The sequence below is a fragment of the Acomys russatus genome, chromosome 1 (genome assembly GCF_903995435.1).
Source record: "Acomys russatus chromosome 1, mAcoRus1.1, whole genome shotgun sequence".
Lineage (NCBI taxonomy): Eukaryota > Metazoa > Chordata > Mammalia > Rodentia > Muridae > Acomys > Acomys russatus.
In genome coordinates, this window is record NC_067137.1 from 86,724,539 (window position 1) to 86,744,567 (window position 20,029).

At 42.5% G+C, this 20,029-nt stretch overlaps 1 protein-coding gene across 2 annotated transcripts; it reads left to right on the forward strand.

Annotated features, from left to right (window-relative positions):
- The first annotated feature begins 3,766 nt into the window (after positions 1 to 3,766).
- Churc1 (churchill domain containing 1) lies at positions 3,767 to 19,186 on the forward strand. 2 transcript variants are annotated; one of them, XM_051147918.1, is made up of 4 exons: positions 3,767 to 3,894; positions 10,182 to 10,317; positions 12,825 to 12,895; positions 18,839 to 19,186. In XM_051147918.1, the coding sequence occupies exons 1-4, from the start codon at positions 3,856 to 3,858 to the stop codon at positions 18,929 to 18,931; spliced, it is 339 nt and encodes a 112-aa protein (XP_051003875.1). In that variant the 5' UTR covers positions 3,767 to 3,855; the 3' UTR covers positions 18,932 to 19,186. The 2 variants fall into 2 exon arrangements, 1 of the variants encoding a protein (XP_051003875.1); XR_007830798.1 differs by lacking the exons at positions 10,182 to 10,317; positions 12,825 to 12,895.
- Positions 19,187 to 20,029: the final 843 nt, after the last annotated feature.

Genomic DNA, 20,029 nt, shown 5'->3' on the forward strand with positions numbered 1-20,029 from the left:
ACCAAAACCAAAACAAAACAAAACAAGAGATATACACACTTGAGAGTGCTTTGTAACCAAGCTTGGTGGCTCATTTCTGTAATATCAGCACTCAGAAGGCTCAGGTAAGAGACTTTTAAAGCTTGCTTGAACTATATGGCAAGTTCTGGGCCAGACTGGGACTCAGTTTCTAAATACACACACTATGGCTACTGGCCGCTGTATTAGTAAGTAAGTAAGTGGAGAACAGGGCCAGAGTGCTGGTCTTGGCTGACTACTGAATGGTTCTGTTACTACTGACGTGTTTAACTACTTTTCTCCTTCATTCTTTATCTGAAAAGAGGGGACATACATTTCTTGCCTACCTTATAAGTTTGTAATTGCATCAAATTAGAAACTAAAAGAGAAAGATTTAAAGTGTCATACACTCCGGAGCCATTATAATTTCTCCAAGAATAAAGTAAAACAATAACAGTAGTTTGCACAGCTTTTCAGTAGCTATTGAAGATCCTAACAGAGGCTGGGAAGATGGCTCAGTGGTTAAGAGTACTGGCTGCTCTTCCAGAGGACCCAGGTTCTATTCCCAGCACCCACATGACATCTCACAACCATTTGTAACTCTAGTTCCAAGAGATCCAATGTCCTCCTCTGGCCTCCATGGGTAGCAGGCATGCCTGCAGTGCACTCACATACATGCAGCAAAAACCCATACACATAAAATAAAACTATAATAGAAAAATTAAGATCCTTAACACAAGTTATGAAAGCTATAATTTTAATGCTTCAGTGGAGACAAAACTCCCATATCAGAAAACCCAATCTGTTTTAAATTGTTATTCGTCTCTTTAGAGGAGTTGAATTTTATAGAGCCTTATGTGTTTACCAATCTTTCTCCTAAAAATTCAAAGAGAATACTGGTGTTCCCAGTAAATATCTCCATTGGAGTAGCTGGGTATGTGATGAAGACAAGCTGATCAGAAACACATAATTAGATGCTTTCAATATGGAAGGAAAAGAAAAGGCAGAATGCCAGTCACAGTATTTTGAGATTGAGAGGATTGGAAGTGACAGGCATGATTGGGCTGGCCTTGCATTCACATGCTTGCCTGATTCCGTAACACAGAGAAATAGTGTGGTGGTTTGAACGAGAATGGCCCCTCACAGGCTCGTATGTTTGAATGCTTGGACCCCAGTTTGGTAGAACTGTTTGGGAAGGATTAGGAGGCGTGGCCTTGTTGGCGGAGGTGTGTCACTGGTCACTGGGGATAGACTTTGAGGTTTCCAGAGCCCATGCCAGTCTATTTGTGTCTCTCTCTCTCTCTCTCTCTCTCTCTCTCTCTCTCTCTCTCTCTCTCTTCCTCTCCCCTCCCCTCCCCTCCCTCCCTCCCTCCCTCCCAATCATCTCAGATGTAAGCTTTTAGCTACTGCTCCCCCACCATGCCCGCCTGCCTGCTGCCATGCTCCCTGCCACGATGGTCATGGACTCACCTTCTGAAACTGTAAGCCAGCCCTCAATAAACTTTTTCTTCTAAAAATTGCCTTGGTCATGGTGTGTTTTCATAGCACCAGAAAAGAAACTAAGGCATAGAAACATGTTTGCCATCTTCATGTTGCTCAGAGGTCATTTGCTATTAATATTTTAAATATTTTAGCTATTAATTTTTAAATTATTTATTATACTTTAAAAGTTGCCCCCAAAAAGATAAAAATTAATCACACTCAAAGACTATACAAGTCAATAAGCTTGTATGCGGTTAGCATAGTCATTAGGAATGGAAGCTGTGGGGCCTCACATTGGATTTTATACTTCCACTGCCAAATATACTTTATGCATTTCACCAGCAAGAATGAAAAACCCATGACTATCCTTTATGTTCTCTTCCACAGCTCATGTTTATCGCCTGTATTCAGACCTCCCTCATCCTGCAACATTTAGCCTTTCTTGTTCTCTTTTCTACATATAATACTGTACCCACATATACATTTATTTACATATATGCATACATTAGTGACTAGATTCAATGTATCAGGTAGAACAGGTTTTTTCCTTCCTGAGATTGTATTGTTTTGCTTAATATTTTAAGTCCACTTATTTTCCTGCAAATTTCAGTTTTTCTTTAAAGCTGAATAGTCTTTTTCTTTTCTTTTCTTTTCTTTTCTTTTTGGAAACAGGCTTCCCCTGTGTAGCTCTGGCTGTCCTGAAACTCACTGTGTAGACCAGGCTGGCCTCAAACTCACAGAGATCTGCCTGCCTCTGCCTCCCAAGTGCTGGGATTAAAGTCATGTGTGCCACTGCTCAGCTCTATTTTTTCACATATAGAAATTTTTCTTTGTTTGTTTGTTTTTTGAGACAGGGTTTCTCTGTGTAGCCCTGGCTGTCCTGGACTTTCTTAGTAGACCAGGCTGGACTCAAACTCACAGCAATCTTCCTGCCTCTACCTCCCCGAGTGCTGGGATTAAATTTCATTTCCCATGCATCTGTTGAAGGACAACTAGGTTGATTCCAATTCTTTGCTAGAGCAAATAAACCAGCAATAAGCAAAGAAATGCAAATAATCCTATGTTAGAGCATGGGGTTTTCTGAGTAAATGCCCAGGAGTGAAATAACAGGGTCATATGGTAGCTCTAGTTTTAATTTTTTGAAAATTCTTCAACCAATTTCTACAATGGCTGTGTTAACTTGCATCACATCAACAGCGAATAACATTTGTTATCAGATTTATTGATGCTGGCCATTATGACTGGGGTGAGATGGAACCTCAAAATTGTTTTAATTTGCATTTTCCTGATGGCTGAAGATATTGAACACTTTTAAAAAATAGTCATTGGCCATTTGTATTTCTCATTTTGTTTGTTTGTTTGTTTGTTTGTTTTTTGGGACAGGGTTTCTCTGTTGTAGCCTTGACTATACTGGACTTGCTTTGTAGACCAGACTGGCCTCTAACTCACAACGATCCACCTGCCCTTGCCTCCCAAGTGCTGGGATTACAGGCGTGCACCACCAACGCCCGGCATATTTCTCATTTTGAAGTGTCTGTTCAATTTACTTGCAGTTTTGTTTCTTTGTTATTTAGTTTCTGCAATTTTTGTAAATTCTGGATATTAGCCCCCACTCTGAAAAATGGCTGGTAAAGATGTTTTCCCACCTTGTGGACTGTTTTGCTTTGCTAATTGTGTCCTTTGCTGAATAAAAACTTTTCCATGAAGTCTATTCTGTTGATTCTTTGGGTTAGTTCCTGTGTTTGTGTTGGTTGATGCACTATTCAAAAAGGTCATGCCCGAGGCAATGCCTTGACAGCTATCCCCTGTGTTCTGGAAGTTCCGGTGTTCCCAGTTTTAGATAAAGGGGTTTGATCAAATTTTAATTGATTTTTGTACAATGTGAAAGAATCTAATTTAAATATTTTATTAGAGTCTCATCAGCGCTCTAAGTTTCTCTTCCCAAACACCTGCTTACTCACTCTCTGAAGTCTGATCTGTTGTCTCTTATTATAGCACGAAACGGTATTTAAACTATTATTTCAGGTTTTTAAAATCTGCAGTAAATGGACGCAAGGAGAAAATTCCCTTTCTTGCAGTACTGTGATTCACATTTTTATCACAGTTCAAGAAGGCACCTATTAGAAGTCCGCCCAGGCTGAGACCCATTTCCCTTTCTTGACAAATCTTTTCAGTACCTGAAGATGTTTGCATCCAATCCCTGGCTCACCCTCGTTGCCGGGAGACCGCGGTGAGCCCCGCCTAACAACCGTTGTTATGGGCGGAGACTTATAGCTAGCCGTGTAATACTTAGAGCGCGTGCGGCGACAGACTGAGTTCTCGCGAGGTTTCGTCTTCCGGGAATCGTTTGGGCGTTCTCCCGTAAACTGCGTGGCGATGTGTGGGGACTGTGTGGAGAAGGAGTACCCCAATCGGGTGAGCAAGTGGGCGCGAAGTGCCTCATATGGGCTCGGTCTTCGGCTGACATTCCTAGACAGGCCAGGGCCCACTCTGGAGTCCTGTCATCCCAGTGACCCCCTCCCTGGTGACTAACGTCAGTGGTCTTTCCGGGTCTTGTGTGTTGTTGGGGACTACAGGGAAACCTCCTGTTACCTACCGAACCCCGGTTAACAGCCTCGCAGCCTCAGTCCCTCCCTTCCATCCAGGCTTCATCCTCCAGCTCGATTTGATGAAATTCATTTACCTAATTTTGGCGCTGGATGAACCTCTAAGGTCATTTTAGAACCCACTTTTTTTTTTTTTTTTTTTTTTTTTTTGAGACAGGTCTCATGTAGCCCAGGCTGGCTTCAGACTCATTATGTAGCCAAGGATGGTCTTTAATATCTGATCCTCCTTCCTCTAGCTCTTAAACGTTGGCACTACAGGCGTGCACCCCTGGGCCCTATTTACAAGATATTAGGGATAGAACCCACAGTGCGTAGTAGGCAACCTTTCCACAATTGGGCTACAACCGCCGCCCCCCAGCGTCTTGCTCTAACCCATATTGAAGATGGTAGAACTGGTGCCCACAGAGGAACTATCACATGCCCAAGCATGAGAGCCAAAACTAGACTGAGATCCCCTTCCCGTCCCTTTCTCTTTTCCTTGTCCTTTCTCTTTCCCACCCCTTCCTCTGGGTACTGAGGATTGAACCTAGGGTCTGTACCTTCCAGGCATGCACTCTATGGACGGAACTTACCTCCAGCCCTTATTTTAAGTCTTTGTTTCTCTCAGGCCTAGGGGGTTTTGAAGCTTGACTTTTCTCGTTCTTGCAGTTTGGGGGAGTATGATTGACAGACGCCATTTAAATGTAGTGAAAGGGAAAACTGATAGAAAGTAGGACTGTGGTGTTTCCATCCAAATAGGGTGGTTTTCGGATGATGGCGATTTGGAGGAGAAAGAAACTGAAGGGACATAGCAAGATGAATGATCCTTGAGTTGGTTTGGAGGTAAAAACATCTTCATAGCTCTTTTTCTTAATATTTGGTGAGTGGTGCTTGGGGGTAGTGGTGCAGACCTTGAGTCCCAGCACTGGGGAGGCCAGCTTGGTCTACAGAGTGAGTTCCAGGGCAGCCAGGGCCACACAGAGAAACACTGTCTCGAAAAAAAAACCAGGTTTTTTTGGTGTGTGGGAATGATATGTAAGTTTTTTTTAGATTGTTATATAATATGAATTTCATTATAGTACAACCAAGATGGTGTGTAAAAAATGAACATTCATTATCAAATAGAAATGTACATTGAAATGACACAGAAGTGCTTCTTCTAGAAAAATGCATGTGCGCGTCTCCTGGCAATGTGTATAAGAATGTAAGGTCATTATTTGTAGTACTAGGCTAGAGCAGAACTCAAGTTCATAAAAGTAGAGTTGAGAATGTGAGTTAGTCTACAGCATTGGCTCTCAAGCGGAAGCGTTTTTGCCTCTGAGGAGTATTTGGCAGGATCCAGAGACATTTTTTATTGTCACAATGAAGAACCAACTTGGCATTGTATGGGTAGAGACCAGCTGTTACAGAGGACAACCATTAAACAAAGGACTGCTAAGAGGTCAAGGAGCCCTGAGCCAGAATTAGGTGCCGCAATCTGACTTTAGTCTGACAGTATTGATGAAAGAACATAGAAAGTGAAAATTTAAATCAAGCAAACTAAAATGCAGGAAGACTTTCATGGTTAGTAAAACTAGACTGGGGAAACAAGAAGTTACTATAAAGACATTTATCATATAAAGACATTATAGTGCAGCGTTGATGGCTGCTGCATAGAGCATGATCGAGTGCTCATACTAGGGGCCAGAGAGATTGCGCAGTGAATGGGGTTGCAAAGCACCTGGATTCAGTTTCAGCACCAACATGGAAGCAAGCAGCTGTCTATAACTCCAGGGCCAGGGGACCCAACTCCTTATGAGAACCAAGCAGGCATTCAAATAAATAAAGATAAATCTTTAAACAAAAAAGAATGGGGAGAAGCTTCTGGGATGTAAGAAGTGGTTTTGTTTATTTGTTTGTTTTGTTTTTTTATTTGTCTAGTGGTTCTTCTGTTTGCTTATAATTATTTACTATTTTTATACTTTTGCTTTTATTGTTTTTCTATATTGTTTTAGTTTATGCTTTTTTTTTTAATCTAGAAAGCATTTTTTATGAGACTTACTGATGAACATTGCACACTGGGTACCATAAGGAAAAGTTCCCTGTGGAGGTATTTAACAGAGCTGGTTAGGGGCTAGAGAGATGGCCCAGAAGTCAAGAGCATTTAATACTGCAGCAGAGAATCCACGTTTGGCTCCCTCTCTTGTCAGGAGGCTCACAGCAGCCTGTGACTCTGGCTCTGGGAGATCCAAGACCCTCCTGGCCTCCACAGGCACCTGCACTCACTATGTACACACAGAGACAAAGACACTTATAATTTAAGATGTTTTACTCTTTTAAAAAGAGACAGTCTGTTCATTCTTTTCTCCCCACCCCCCCCCAACCCCCCAGAAGTAGCTCGATAACTTTATTCAGAGTAAAATGATAGTGCAAATTAAAAGGGAGATGCAGCTGGGTGTGGTGGCACACGCCTTTAATCCTAGCACTCGGGAGACAGAGGCAGGTGGATTGCTGTGAGTTCGAGGCCAGCCTGGTCTACAAAGCAAGTTCAGGACAGCCAAGGTCACACAGAGAAACCCTGTCTTGAAAAAAACAAAAATAAATAAATAAATACAATAAAAAATAAAAGGGAGATGCACCGGGCTGGCAAGAAGACGTAGCAGGTCAAGACACTTGCCTGCCAAGTCCTTCATGTTAGCCTCTGACCTCCACATGTAGCACGTGTGGACCCCCCCCCCCAAATAAGTAAAGAAATGTAATAAGAGCAATATAGAGTGTCAGCATTGAAGAGTGAAGGGCAGAGCAGTGCAGAAAGCTGAAAGTGCCCTTTGGAAACGTTCTCCCAGCTTTTATCCTGTTTTAAATAATTAAAGGGCTGTTGTGAATAAAAAATTAAATGTTTCTTTGGAATTTGAGAAGACAGATTTGGAAACAACTACTGAGTAGATATTAAGAAAGTTTCCAATGCAACTTCAGACACAGATGGAGAATGGTAATTGAGTGCAGCCTTGCTCATAGAAGCTAAGTGACCATTTAGGATCTCCTGGATAATGCCCATGGGGAATTGTTTTTCCACAATCCAGGATTCTTCTCCCAATTAATTGGGACTCTTTTTAAGCCATAGCATATGTTTTGAAAGATTTATTTTTATTACTTCTTAATTATGTGTATGTATGTGTGTGGCTATGCACCATGGCATATTTTAAAGAATAGAAGCCACAATACACACACACACACACACACACACACACTAATAGTAAATGCAGGGCGGCGGTGGTGCATACTTTTGATTCCAGTGGGAAGGCAGAGTTCAGAGTCTATAGAGTGAGTTCCAGGACAGCCAAGACTACACAGAGAAACATTGTCTTAAAAAACAGCAACAACAAAATAATAATAATAGAGGCAGTAGCTGTTGGGAAGATTTTTTTTTTTAATTCCTCTTGTTTGTTTCTTTCTACATAGCCCTGGTTGTCCTGAAACTCACTGTGTAGACCTGACTTTGTTAGGAGGCTTTAAATACACAATAAGTGATATTTAGTTATTTATCTTTGAGTGGATGATTTCACAGACTAGAACACACAGAGGTTGGTTCCCAGCAGGGTTCTAGCTTACTGGCCTGTAATGTTACACTGAGAACTTAAATTCAAGCTTGAGTTTACTTGAAAACAGACCACCAATTTCCTGAACCCAATTTTTAAAAATTAATGTTATTTGTGTGTGTGAGAGTGTGCGTGCATGTGCATGTCGCACAGCTGTGCATTTGCTGTGTGAGTGTTTGGCGGTCGGAGGACAGCTTTCAGGAGTCCCTTGTCTTCTCAGGGGTGGCACTCAGGTCATCAGGCTTGAATTGTCACCACTTTTACCTGATGAGCCATCTCGTTAACCCCCAGCCCAACTTTTTAAAAACTAAGTTGTGAAGTATTGTTTTTTCCAGAAAAGCAATTTGCAAACAAGTTGGAACTAAAACTGTATTCCATTTTCTAATATTGTAACAAAATATTTTCAACACAGTGTGAATGAAACTTGAGTGTCATGTTTTCCCCCTTAGCTTTATACTCGGGTGGTGGCACGGCAGAAATGAACCACTAATTGAACCAGAGACAAAAAAATTAAAACTACATTGCATATGCCTCATTTAAAACTTAGCTACCCAAGTTCATATACTTGAAGTTGTGCATGACTAGGGCTTTTTAAAATGACTCCTCAGTTTAAAGATTTATGGTTGTAAATACCTATATAAAAAAGAACCATCTGGAACCAGTAGGCTAACATTCCAGTGGAAAACAAGGGCACACCAACCTTCAAGCCAGGAGAAGGAAGGAGGGAAGGTCAGAGTAGAAATCAATGGAATGGGGAATAGAAAAGCAGTAGAGACCTCTTCTCCACTGAGCTGAGTCCCCAGCCTTCTACGTGTCACTGCGCTCACTGCCCCTCTCAGAAACAGGGTCTCATGTGTCTCAGGCCTGCCTTGACCTCATTGTGTAGCCAAGGATGACTTGAGTGTCTGATCCACGTGCTTCCGCCTGAGTACTGGGATCACTACAACCACCCTGCTCCATTTATGTGGTACTGGGTCCCGAACCCAGGGCTTCATGTAAGTGCTCCCCCAATCAAGATCAGCCCTCAGTTTTAATTGTAAGCATTTCCTGACAGAACTTACACAGTGCTTACATAAACCATATGCTTATAGCTGCGGTGACATGTATGCTCTGAAATAATCATTGTTTTCTGTGTTGTAGTCCTTGTCAGAATAGTTCCAGGTTTTTTCCAAACTTGTTTGCTTGTTTATTTATTTCGTTGGTTGGTTTTTCTGTGTAGTCTTGACTGTCCTGGAACTCACTCTGTAGACCAGGCTGGCCTCAGACTCAGAGATCTGCCTGCTCTTGCAGAGGACCGGAGTTCAGTTCCCAGAAACCGTATCAGGGGTTCACGGCTACCTGTGATTGCAGCTCCAGGGGGAATCCAAGACCTCTGGCCTCCAAGGGCATTATGTGTCCACTTGTACAGACCCATAGACAGACCACACACATACACACACTTTGTAAAAGACTGGAGAACTTGGGAGAAACATTTGGTACCTTCTTACAAAGTTCAATATACCACTTAAAAGATAACCTTTGTGATCCAAAATTGAATCTGTAGGTATTTACCCAAGAGAAGACCCGTATCTATGCAAGCCTTGTATGCGAATCTTTATAATTGCTTTATTCATAATAGCCCCAAACTGAAGACAATTCAAATGCCCACCATCAGCTAAATGCATAGAACACTACTGGGCAGTAAAAAGCAATAATGAGCTTAGATGTTATATTGAGAAAAGAAACCAGAAACAAAAGAATATTCTAACTGTTTGCATAAAATTCTGGAACATGAAAGATTGGAAAGAAAATATCAGTGGGTCTCCGCTATGCTGTGGATATTAGGAACAGACTACAAAGAGTGAAGGAGCTTCCTGGGGAAGTAGAACCAGTCCATATTTCAATTAGGGTGAGCTTACTTGACTTATGCATTTATTAAAAGTCATTCACTGAGCCAGGCAGTGGTGGCACAAACCTTTAGTCCTAGCACTTGAGAGACAGAGGCAAGCAGATCTCTATGAGTTCAAGGACAGCCTCTTCCAGAGGTCCTGTGTTCAATTCCTAGCAACCACATTGGTGGCTCAAAACCATCTGGTGCCCTCTTCTGGTGTTCAGGCATACATGCAGACAGAACACTGTACATGATAAATAAATCTTTGAAAAATAATTTCTTTTAATTTACTAATTTCCTTTTCATATTGAATGTTGTTTTTCTCTGCTATTTCTAAGTATTTGGACTTAGTTCTCTTATATGTGTTTGCTTTGTGGTATCGGGATTACACTGAAGGCCTCACACACGTGCTGGGCAGATGTTCTACCACTGAGCACATCCCCAGCCCTGCTTCTCTCTTGTCAACACACTTGTAGTCCTTAGAGATTTATGGACTTAACATGTGCGTCAAGTCCTCAGAAGTAGTAATTCTGTGGGAAAGCTGGTTTCTTAAGAAAATACTTAAAGCGAGTGTGTTCTGGCTGTGTCTTTGGCTTGTAGAGACTGAGTCTGTTGGTCAGTTTCATTAAGGAATTCAAAGCATAAGAGAATTCCTCTTCTCCACTCTAGGGGAGCACGTGTCTGGAGAATGGATCGTTCTTACTGAACTTTGCAGGCTGTGCCGTGTGCAGTAAGCGGGATTTTATGCTGATCACAAACAGATCCCTGAAAGAGGAAGACGGAGAAGAAATAGTCACCTATGACCGTGAGTAGAGTTCGTTTTGAAATGCAGATGTTAGCAGGCACCAACTTTCAGCAGCTGGTGTGTTGTACGGGTGTTCTGAGGGCACATAGTGTTGAGTCACAGTGCATACTTCCTGGTAAGTTCCTGAGTGGAAAATACAGTCAGGACCTCCTTTACCTAGCATCTCCACACTGTGCCTGCTTGGGGTGATTATGTGGTCTCCCTGGCTCTGCCTCCTTAGTACTGAGATTATAGATGTGTGCCTCCATGCCCAGCCAGTTGTAAAGACTTTCATCTTACACAGACCCTTCTTTGTTGGATCTTTGAGGTAAAATCTTATTTTGTGCTGGGCAGTGGTGGCGCATGCCTTTAATCCCAGCACTCGGGAGGCAGAGGCAGGTGGATTGCTGTGAGTTCAAGGCCAGCTTGGTCCAGGACAGCCAAGGCTACACAGAGAAACCCTGTCTCAATAAATAAATAAATAAATAAATAAATAAATAAATAAATAAATAAATAAAAATCTCATTTTGTAGCTCAGGCTAGTCTGTAACTCATTCTGTAGCCCAAACTGCCTAAAACTCGTGGCTGCTCCCTTTAACTTCCCAAGAGCTGCTGTTAAAGGGATGAGCCACTACTCCCAGCTAGGCATTTGTATTTTAAACGTTGGGTTCATAAAGTATGAGTTTTTGCTTTTACCATCTTTTAATAGAGGAGTGTCCTCCTCCAAAGAGTATAAAGTGTTCAGCACTAACCTGGTGTGGTGTTTCACCCCTGCTATCCTAGCATCGCAGGGTGGAAGCGGGAAGGATCAGAGGTCCAACGCCAACCAGCGCTGTATAGTAGGAGAAAGAAAAGGGATGGGAGGAAAGGGGGGTCACAGTGACACAGCCTAGGGCCATTTTACCCGTAACTGCATGACCCTGTTATTTCCATCTTTGCTTCTGTGTTTTCACCTGTTCTGGCCTCCTGTCCCACTGTCCCTCTGCTTTTTCCTTCTCTTGCTTTTATAACTGGGACCTTCCCATCCTTGACACTGGGAAATCACATGTGCAGTGAGAGTGAATGCATTTTGAGATGAGTGCTAAGAATTTCTGGGGATAAAGGAAATGAATGTACATATTAGCACCTGGCCGGGTGACAAATGCTTAAACTGCTTGCATCTCCTTTTGGTTTTTCTTCTGGTTCTTAGGTATGTTCTGAATATAAATAAGGAACAAGTGTGCTGATAATACTTTTAAAGACAAGTATCAGAAACACCAAGCTCTTAGAATAGGCTCAGACAGTTAAAAATATTCCAGACAGTATTTTATTTTTGCCTTCCTTTTAAAGCCTATGTCCCCTTTAAGATGCATTTTGTTCGAGGTAGCAGGGCATAGTGAGTAAGAGCCGTGTTCTGGGGCCACACTCTTAGGTTAGGAATTCTGGCTCTCTGTAGTCATCTGTGTGTAACCACAGTGTGCCTTTGTTTCCTGACAAAGTAGTAATAATATTATGTTCATTGAATTTGAGATTATGTAAATAGCTACAGAAGTATTTAAAGAGTATCTGCCACATCGTAACTACAGTTTATCAATTATTGCTACATTGTATTTAGTACAATATTTTGCTACCTCAAATTCACTTTCATGTCCACTGTTGGGTTTATTTATGTCTAGTTATAGCTGTACATGTTCTGTCATTCCTGAGAATAGCTGCTTTTGCATAGCCATATGGGTCCATGCTTTTAAAAACACACATTGGGTTTTGTTGTTGTTGTTGTTGTTGTTTTTTAAAAACAACAGTAGACTTAGTAGCACAGACCTTTTTTTCCTAACTGTGTGGTGACAAGCACCTTTACTGAATCTTACCAGCTCAATCTCAGCTACTCAGGAGGTGAAAGGTGAAAGTCTTTACAGTTGCTGAGCATGGAGGCACACATCTATAATCTCAGCACTGAATGAATTCAAAGCCAGTCTGGGCAATTTAGTGAGACCTTGACTCAAAAATAACAAGAAGGTTGGGGATGTAGGTCAGTGGTAGAGTACCTCCCTCGGTTCAGTCCCTAGGACAGCAAACCTAAATAATAAACAGCACCTAAGTATCTGCTTACTAATTTCTCTTGGGAGCGTTCAGTGGGAGTTAATATGCACACATTGAGTCCTTGAGTAGTTTGGATCCTTACTAGGGAAAGTTGTAATAGAATCTGTATTTCTTTTGGGGGGGGGTGGTTGGTTTTTAGTTTTTTCCAGACAGAGTTTCTCTGTGTAGCCTTGGCTGACCTGGACTCAATTTATAGACCAGGCAGGCCTTGAACTCACAGAGCTCCTCCTGCCTCTGCCTCCCAGAGTGCTGGGATTACAGGTGTGCACCACTGCTTCCAGCTAGAATCTGGATTTCTTAAGGTCAGTATTCTAATGGGTTTCCTGCTTTGTTAAATGTGACAGAGTTAAGATTCCTTCCTTTATTATGTTATATGCTGAGAATAGATATTTCTGTTATTTCATTGTTTTAAGAAACTTCTTCAGACTTACATGTCTTTGTTTTGACAGATCTGTGTAAGAATTGTCATCATGTAGTGGCCAGGCATGAGTATACATTCAGTGTCATGGATGAGTTTCAGGTAAGTGTATATATGGGTGTCATTAAGGAGGGACAAAGACGAATGTATCCTTGAGCATCTACACACAATTTTTGTAATGAAGTGCTGGCAGTTGTCACAGGAGACCACCCTGTCTTCACCTGTGTGAGCCGGGAAACTGTAAAGGCAGGTGGATCTGTGCGTCTTCACAGGAGTCACAGGTCAAAATATGTGCCTTACAAATGATATGCCAGTCCTGCCGTTGGATTGCATTAACCCACTGTGGATTCCCTCTTCTTTAAAACAGATTTAAAAGATGTATTTGTTTTTGTGTGTATGTATATATGTTTGCCTGTGTGTGTGTGTGTGTGTGTGTGTGTGTGTGTGTGTGTGTGTGTGTGTGTACCTGGTGCCTGCATAGACCAGAAGAGGGCCCTAGATTCCCTGGAACTAGAGCAAGAGATGGTTGTGAGCCACCTTGTTGATGCTGGGAACTGAACCTGGGTCTTCTGTAAGAGCAGCAAACGTTCTTCACTGCTGAGCTGTCTCTCTCGTGTGTCATTGCAGGTCTTTATGAGATTACTGCTTTGCTGCCTTTCCTCCACTTGCTGTGGGAATTGCACAGTTGGCTTAATTTAAGTGTTGGCTGCCAGGTGGTAATGGTGGTAGCGACTCACACCTTTAATTCCAGCACTTAGGAGGCAGAGGCAAGCCCATCTCTGTGTTCATGACCAGCCTGGTCTACAGAGCAAATTCCATGTATCATTCTATCCTCTTGGTGGGTATGAGAGTCTGATAGGAGACTGTCTTTCTTTGTGCTTGTTGGTGTGTGGAGTTGAGCGACTCTCTGTTCTCAAAAACAAAAAACAAAAACCTATATTGCAAGATGGCTGTGTCAGGATGGCTGTGTCAAGGTTGGCTATGTCCATGGCTATGTCAAGATGGCTGTGTCTAGGTTGGCAGAGAAAAGCAAAAGCACTAGAGAGAAGGGGATTTGTTCTGTTAGTGTTCTTGCAGTCAGGACAGCGCGTGAAGAAGGCTGGCCTCTGGGGGAGGCTCAGAGTTGCTGAACATTCACAGGTCAGCAGTGGGGCCTAGCTCTGGACAAACTGGGACCCGGGGCTCTTCCTTGTTTTCAAGCTTTCAGACTGACTCTGTGTGAACTTCATGTTTATCCATAAAATAAGACTATAAGGTTAGAACTTTCAGCTGTCAAGGGAATATTTTTCAAGTAATTCAAATCTGGATAGTATTTACGTAGGGAAATAAAGTTAATTAGCCACAACAGAACTATAAAATAGCATATACCTCCCAGTCATATATTTAAGTTTTTACTTTTTTGTTGTTGTTGTTGTTGAGATTTTGTTTTGTGTGTGGTATCATGTGCATGCAGTGCCCATAGAGACTAGAAGAAGGTGTCAGATTCCCCGAAACTGGAGTTAATCATCGTTGCTGGGCGGTGGTGGCGCACACCTTTAATCCTAGCATTTGGGAGGTAGAGGCAGGCAGATCGCTGTGAGTTTGAGGCCAGCCTGGTCCTCAAAGCAAGTCCAGGAAAGTGAAGGCTACACAGAGAAGCCTTGTTTCAAAAAACAAAAAACAAACAAACAATCGTGAACTGCCACACGGTTGCTGGGACTTGGACCCAGGTCCTCTCAAGCCCGGGATTTTACTTATTTTTATTATCTGTATGAATGTTTTGGCTGCATGTATGTATGTGTACCACATTTGTGCCTGGTACCTATGGAGGCCAGAAGAGTACATTGGATCCCCTGGAATTAGAGTCACACTTGGCATGAGCTGGCATGTGGGTGCTGGAAACTGAGCCCAGGTCTGCTGGAAACTGAACCCAAGTCTCCTGTAAGAGCAATAGGAACAGCAAGTGCCCTTAACTGCTGAGCCATCTCCAGTCAGTCCCTCATTCATATTTTTAAATGGAAAAAGAAACACAGTCACATGTGTCGGGTTCTGATCTGAAATGGTTTGGTTAATCTAAACATCTTGACCAGAACTCTTTAACATCCCAAAATGTATGCCTTAATATTTATGATGTGTGTAACTTAGAGCAAAGCCAAGGTTCAGGCTATAGTAGTGGCTAAAGAAGAGTGAGCATATCGTGGCCTTAAGAACCCCTTGCTTCGGGGGCTGGAAAGGTGGCTCAGAGGTTAAGGAGGACCCGGGTTCAAGTTCCAGCACCCACATGGCGGGTCATAACTTCTGTTCCAGGGGATCTGATACCCTCACACAGACATACATGCAGTCAAAATACCAATGTATATAACATAAAAATAAACAAATTAAAAAAAAAAAAGAGTACTGACTGCTCTTTCAAAGGTCCTCTGTCTAATTCCCAGCAACCACATGGTCACTCACAACCATCTATAATGTGATCTGATGCACTCCTCTGGCTTGCAGGTATACATGTAGGCAGAGCACTGCATACATAATAATAATAAATAAATCTTTAAAACAAAACAAAACAAAACTAAAAACCTAGCTCAGCCAGGCACAGTGGCACACACCTGTAATCCCAGCACTCGAGAAGCAGAGGCAGGCAGATGTCTGTGAGTTCAAGGCCAGCCTGGTCTACAAAGTGAGTCCAGGACAGCCAAGGCTAGACAGGGAAATTCTTGTTTTGAAAAACCAAAAAACAAGAGAAGAAACAAGTGCCTGAAGCTCTCTTCCCTGAGTCCACGTGAGGTCTTTAGAGCCCCTGCCTGTCTATGTCCTGAGAGAGCTGTTGTAAGGCATGTCTGTGGGACCAGGGTCCAGCTCATTTTCCTTTATGGCTGAGGGAACCTCTGAACAGCCCCCAAAATTGCTCTGGGTGGACATAAGAAAAGGAAAAAGGAAGATGGCTGTAGTCATAATGTCTAGATAATGACCGCTCCTGAAAACAGACGCTCTTGGACTGGGCTCTGCCTCCAGTCTTCTTTTACCAACGTCTGCTCTTGCTCAACCCATATCCTGTACTCAGCCATCAGATGGTTTTTAAAAATTATTCTTTTATACTTCCTCGTTGGCCTTCCCTAGCCATCCTTGCTACAGCATGATGTCCGAGCTCCTTATCCCAAGGCTGTAGCTGGACCAGCTTCTCTCTCAGTGCCCTCAGCTCTTCCCTACACACCCTGTATGAAGTATTGTTTCAACAGTAGCCTCTCCTCCCCTCTTCCCACTGGAAGAGCATTGTACTTCCTCTTCTTAAATGCTACTTTGCCTCATTTCCTGGAGGATTACATGGTACTGTCTCCAGCATCTTTCCAGATTGAAAATTTTATATTAAGGCTATCCAGTGCCCTTTTTGGCTTCTGTAGGCACTGCCCTTACATGTATGTACCCATCCACAGCACATACAAATATACACAATGTTGTTGTTGTTTTTCTTTCTGAGACAGGGTTTTTCTGTGTATCCTTGACTGTCCCGGAACTCAGTCCGTAGACAAGACTGGCCTTGAACTCACAAATATCTACTTGCCTCTGCCTCCCAAGTTCTGGGATTACAGGCATGCACCACCACCACCTGGCTGCACTTTGTTACTTTTGTCTTTGTTTCCAAGAACAGATTGCCTTCCCAATAGTGCTGTCTGGTGGGTTCAAGCAGTAGAAGTAGTTGACTACAATAAATATTTTGTAGAAGGTAAATTGCTGTTACGTTTTATGCTCATGACTAGTAGCTATTCTCTAAGCTTCAGCTTGTAGGGATTACTACTGGGTGGATAGAGGAGACTTTAAAATCATGAGTGCACGGAGGTAGTTCAGTGGAAGGATGCCTGCCTATTATATCCAGAGCTCAAGATTTAGCTTCCAGCACTGGAGTTAGTCAATCAGCCAATTGATTAATTCAAGAACAGTCTTTAAGAAGCAGCAGGCTGCTGCTGGGTGCAGTGGCACGGGCCTGTAATCCCAGCACTGGGAGTCAGAGGCAGGCGGATCTCTGTGAGTTCGAGGCCAGTCTAGTCTACAAAGTGAGTCCAGGACAGCCAAGGCTACACAAAGAAACCGTATCTTGAAGAAGAAGGAGGAGAAGGAAGAGGAAGAGGAGGAGGAGGGACTGTCTGCTGTCTGACTTGCCAGGTGAAAAAGAAAGGCATGTGTTTTGGGGCTGGAGAGATAGATGGCTCAGCGGTTAAGAACACTGGCTGCTCTTCCAGAGGACCCTGTATCCACATGGCAGCTCGCAACTGTCTGTAACTCCCATTCCAGGGGATCTGCAAATCTGTCACCCTCACACAGGCATACATGTAGTCAAAGCACCAATGTACATAAAATAAAAGTAATTATAAAAGAGAGAAAGAAAGAAAGAAATGTGTCTTCTTTAGGGTCTTTGTGCCCTTGTCACTGTTGAGCTCTGCAGAACTCTCTAGTGACTGTCCAGACCCAAGAAACACTAGTTGATGAATCCATTTCCAGACAGCTAGCAATAGCAACATCAAGTGTGGGGGCACTAATAGATTCAATAGAGATCCTTGTTTTTGTAAATAAAATAAAAATATTTTAAATAAAAAGCTTAAAGGAAATGCATCTGTGATAGCTGTAGAGCAGGACTTTGCCCTAAGGAATTTTGCTTAAAATAAAATCTTTTCTGTCATCAGTCTAGACATTTGTTAAGCACAAGATAAATAAAACTTCTTAGGTACTTAAATAGATGAAATCTCGGACAATTAACTGTTTAAATATGAGGCATGGCGTGCTGGTGAATATAATGTACTTCTTAAAAAATGTTTCCTAGGGCTGATAAAGATAGCTTTTTAGCTTGATAGTGTCTCTTTTTTTTTCCCCCTACTGTTACATATATATCCTGGAAAGACAAGTCCCTAAGAACAAGAATTTGTCCTTAGAAATATACACCCAGTCTTCTTCATTATTTATCTTATTTATTTATTTTTGACTTTTTTGTTTTTTGTTTGTTTGATTGGTTGGCTTTGTTGTTTTTTGTTTGTTTGATTGGTTGGTATTTCAAGACAGGGTTTCTCTGTGTAGCCTTGGCTGTCCTGGACTCACTTTGTAGACCAACTGGCCTCGAATTCAGCGATCCGTCTGCCTCTGTCTCCCTGAGTGCTGGGATTAAAGGGGTGCGCCACTAGCTTCTATTTATTCATTTTTTAGAGAGGTTCATTTTACTCAATCACTGTGTGTGTGTGTGTGTGTGTGTGTGTAATATATGTTTGCTGTGGGACATGTGCAGAGGTCAGAGCACAGCCTGAGAAGTTGGTTCTCTCACCATGTAGGTTCCTGGGATCACGCTCAGGTCGCCAAACTTACATTGCAAGTGCCCTTTACCTGCTGAGCCATCTCACTGGCCCTTATCCAGTTGTTTCGTTCGTTTGTCTTGTTTTAGAAGATTTTATTTATTTCATGACTGTTCTATCTGCATGTGCACCTACTTGCCACAAGAGGGCATCAGATTCTAGTATAGATAGTTGTGAGCCACCATGCGGTTACTGGGAATTGAACTTAGGACCTCTGGAAAAGCTGACAGTGCTCTTAATTGCTGAGCCATCTCTCCAGCCCCTGTTTTTTGTTTGTTTGTTTGTTTATTTGTTTGTTTGTTTGTTTGAAACAAGGTCTCATGGAGTCCAGGGTGGCTTTGATCTCCTGATCCTCCTGCCTCCACCTCCTGAGTGCTGGGATATAGCCATGTGCTGTTATGCCCAGTTGTGCTAGGCAGGTCCCTTATCAGTTGAGCTATATGCAGCCCCAGCCCAGATGTCTTCCTTAGTTTAAATAGAAGCACGAAGCTAAATATGTGTGCTTTCTCACCCTTTCAAAATGCCATGCTTAGATGCATGATAAGAGTGTACATAGGCAAAAGGCTCCTGGAGTGCATAGGATAAACCTGAAGCCTTGCTAGTAAGTGTCAAAGAGGTAGGCTAATGTGCAGAGAGATTACCAGTGACAGTCTGTGGGAAAGCTTTACTGAGCAGCCGCTTGCAGGGCATCTTTCTCCCTGTCCCTTGAGGTAACGTGCACTGCGTCTTGTTCTAGGAGTATACCATGCTGTGTCTATTGTGCGGCAGAGCTGAAGACACTATCAGCATTCTTCCTGATGACCCCCGGCAAATGACTCTGTTGTTCTAAGCCTCCTGCAGTTCTGGTGTAACTATGTTGGGTTGGTTTAAAATATAGCAAGCCTAATGGTTTGTCTGATAATGAGAGTTCTTTGTATGTTTTCTTTTCTGCTTAGACTTCCCTATTTGGGGTATTGTTGTTTCCTTGAATTGAGCTCCTCTGCTAAAGCCCCCTGTACACATTGGCACAGCTAGAGCAAGATGTCTTTGCTAGTGACTATTTGGCTAAAACACAACTAGAACCAAAGCACATTCTCTACTCCTCAGATCTTGGTTTCCTGCAAAGGAACCCAGGACTCCATGCAAAAGTAACACACACACACACACACACACACACACACACACACACACACAAACAAACAAAAACAAAAAACCAGAGTAATAAGGCAGTGGTTCTTAACCTTGCTAATGCTGTGACCCTTTAATACAGTTCCTTATGTTATGGTGACCCCCCCCCACCATAAAATTATTCTCATTGTTACTTCATAACTGTAAATTTTCCGAGCATGTAGCCGCCTGCATTTAATCCCAGCACTTGGGAGGCAGAAGCAGTCAGATCACTGTGAGTTCAAGGCCAGCCTGGTCTACAAAGCTAGTACAGGACAGCAAAGGCTACACAGAGAAACCCTGTCTCGAAAAACAAAAAACAAAAAAACAAAACCAAAAAACCCCAAAACTATAATTTTGCTACTGTTGTGAACTGTACTATCAGTATAATATGTAGGGTACCTGATATGTGATGCTGCCTCCTCAAAGGGTCATTAACCCAAAGGGTCTAGATCCACAGCTTGAGAACACTGGATTAAGGGAGTGGTCAGACAGGAGCTCCCAGTGAACACAGCTTTAATTATTTGAAAATAACTAAATTGATATTCTGGATTAAAGCCCAGGATGTGCACTAAATATCCATAGGTCCATGCTGTTGGTAGTGTGGGTGGGTGGATAGATGGATAATTAAATAGAGGAGGAAGGGAAGAAGAAAGGAAGAGGAAGGAGGGGTATTTCCAGTAGCCCGCTTTGTCAGTGTGGGCTATGTACATAGTGACTGCCTTCTAAAGAGTAGCATGGAAAGAGGGAAAGGAGTGACTTTATGGAAGAGAATCCTAGC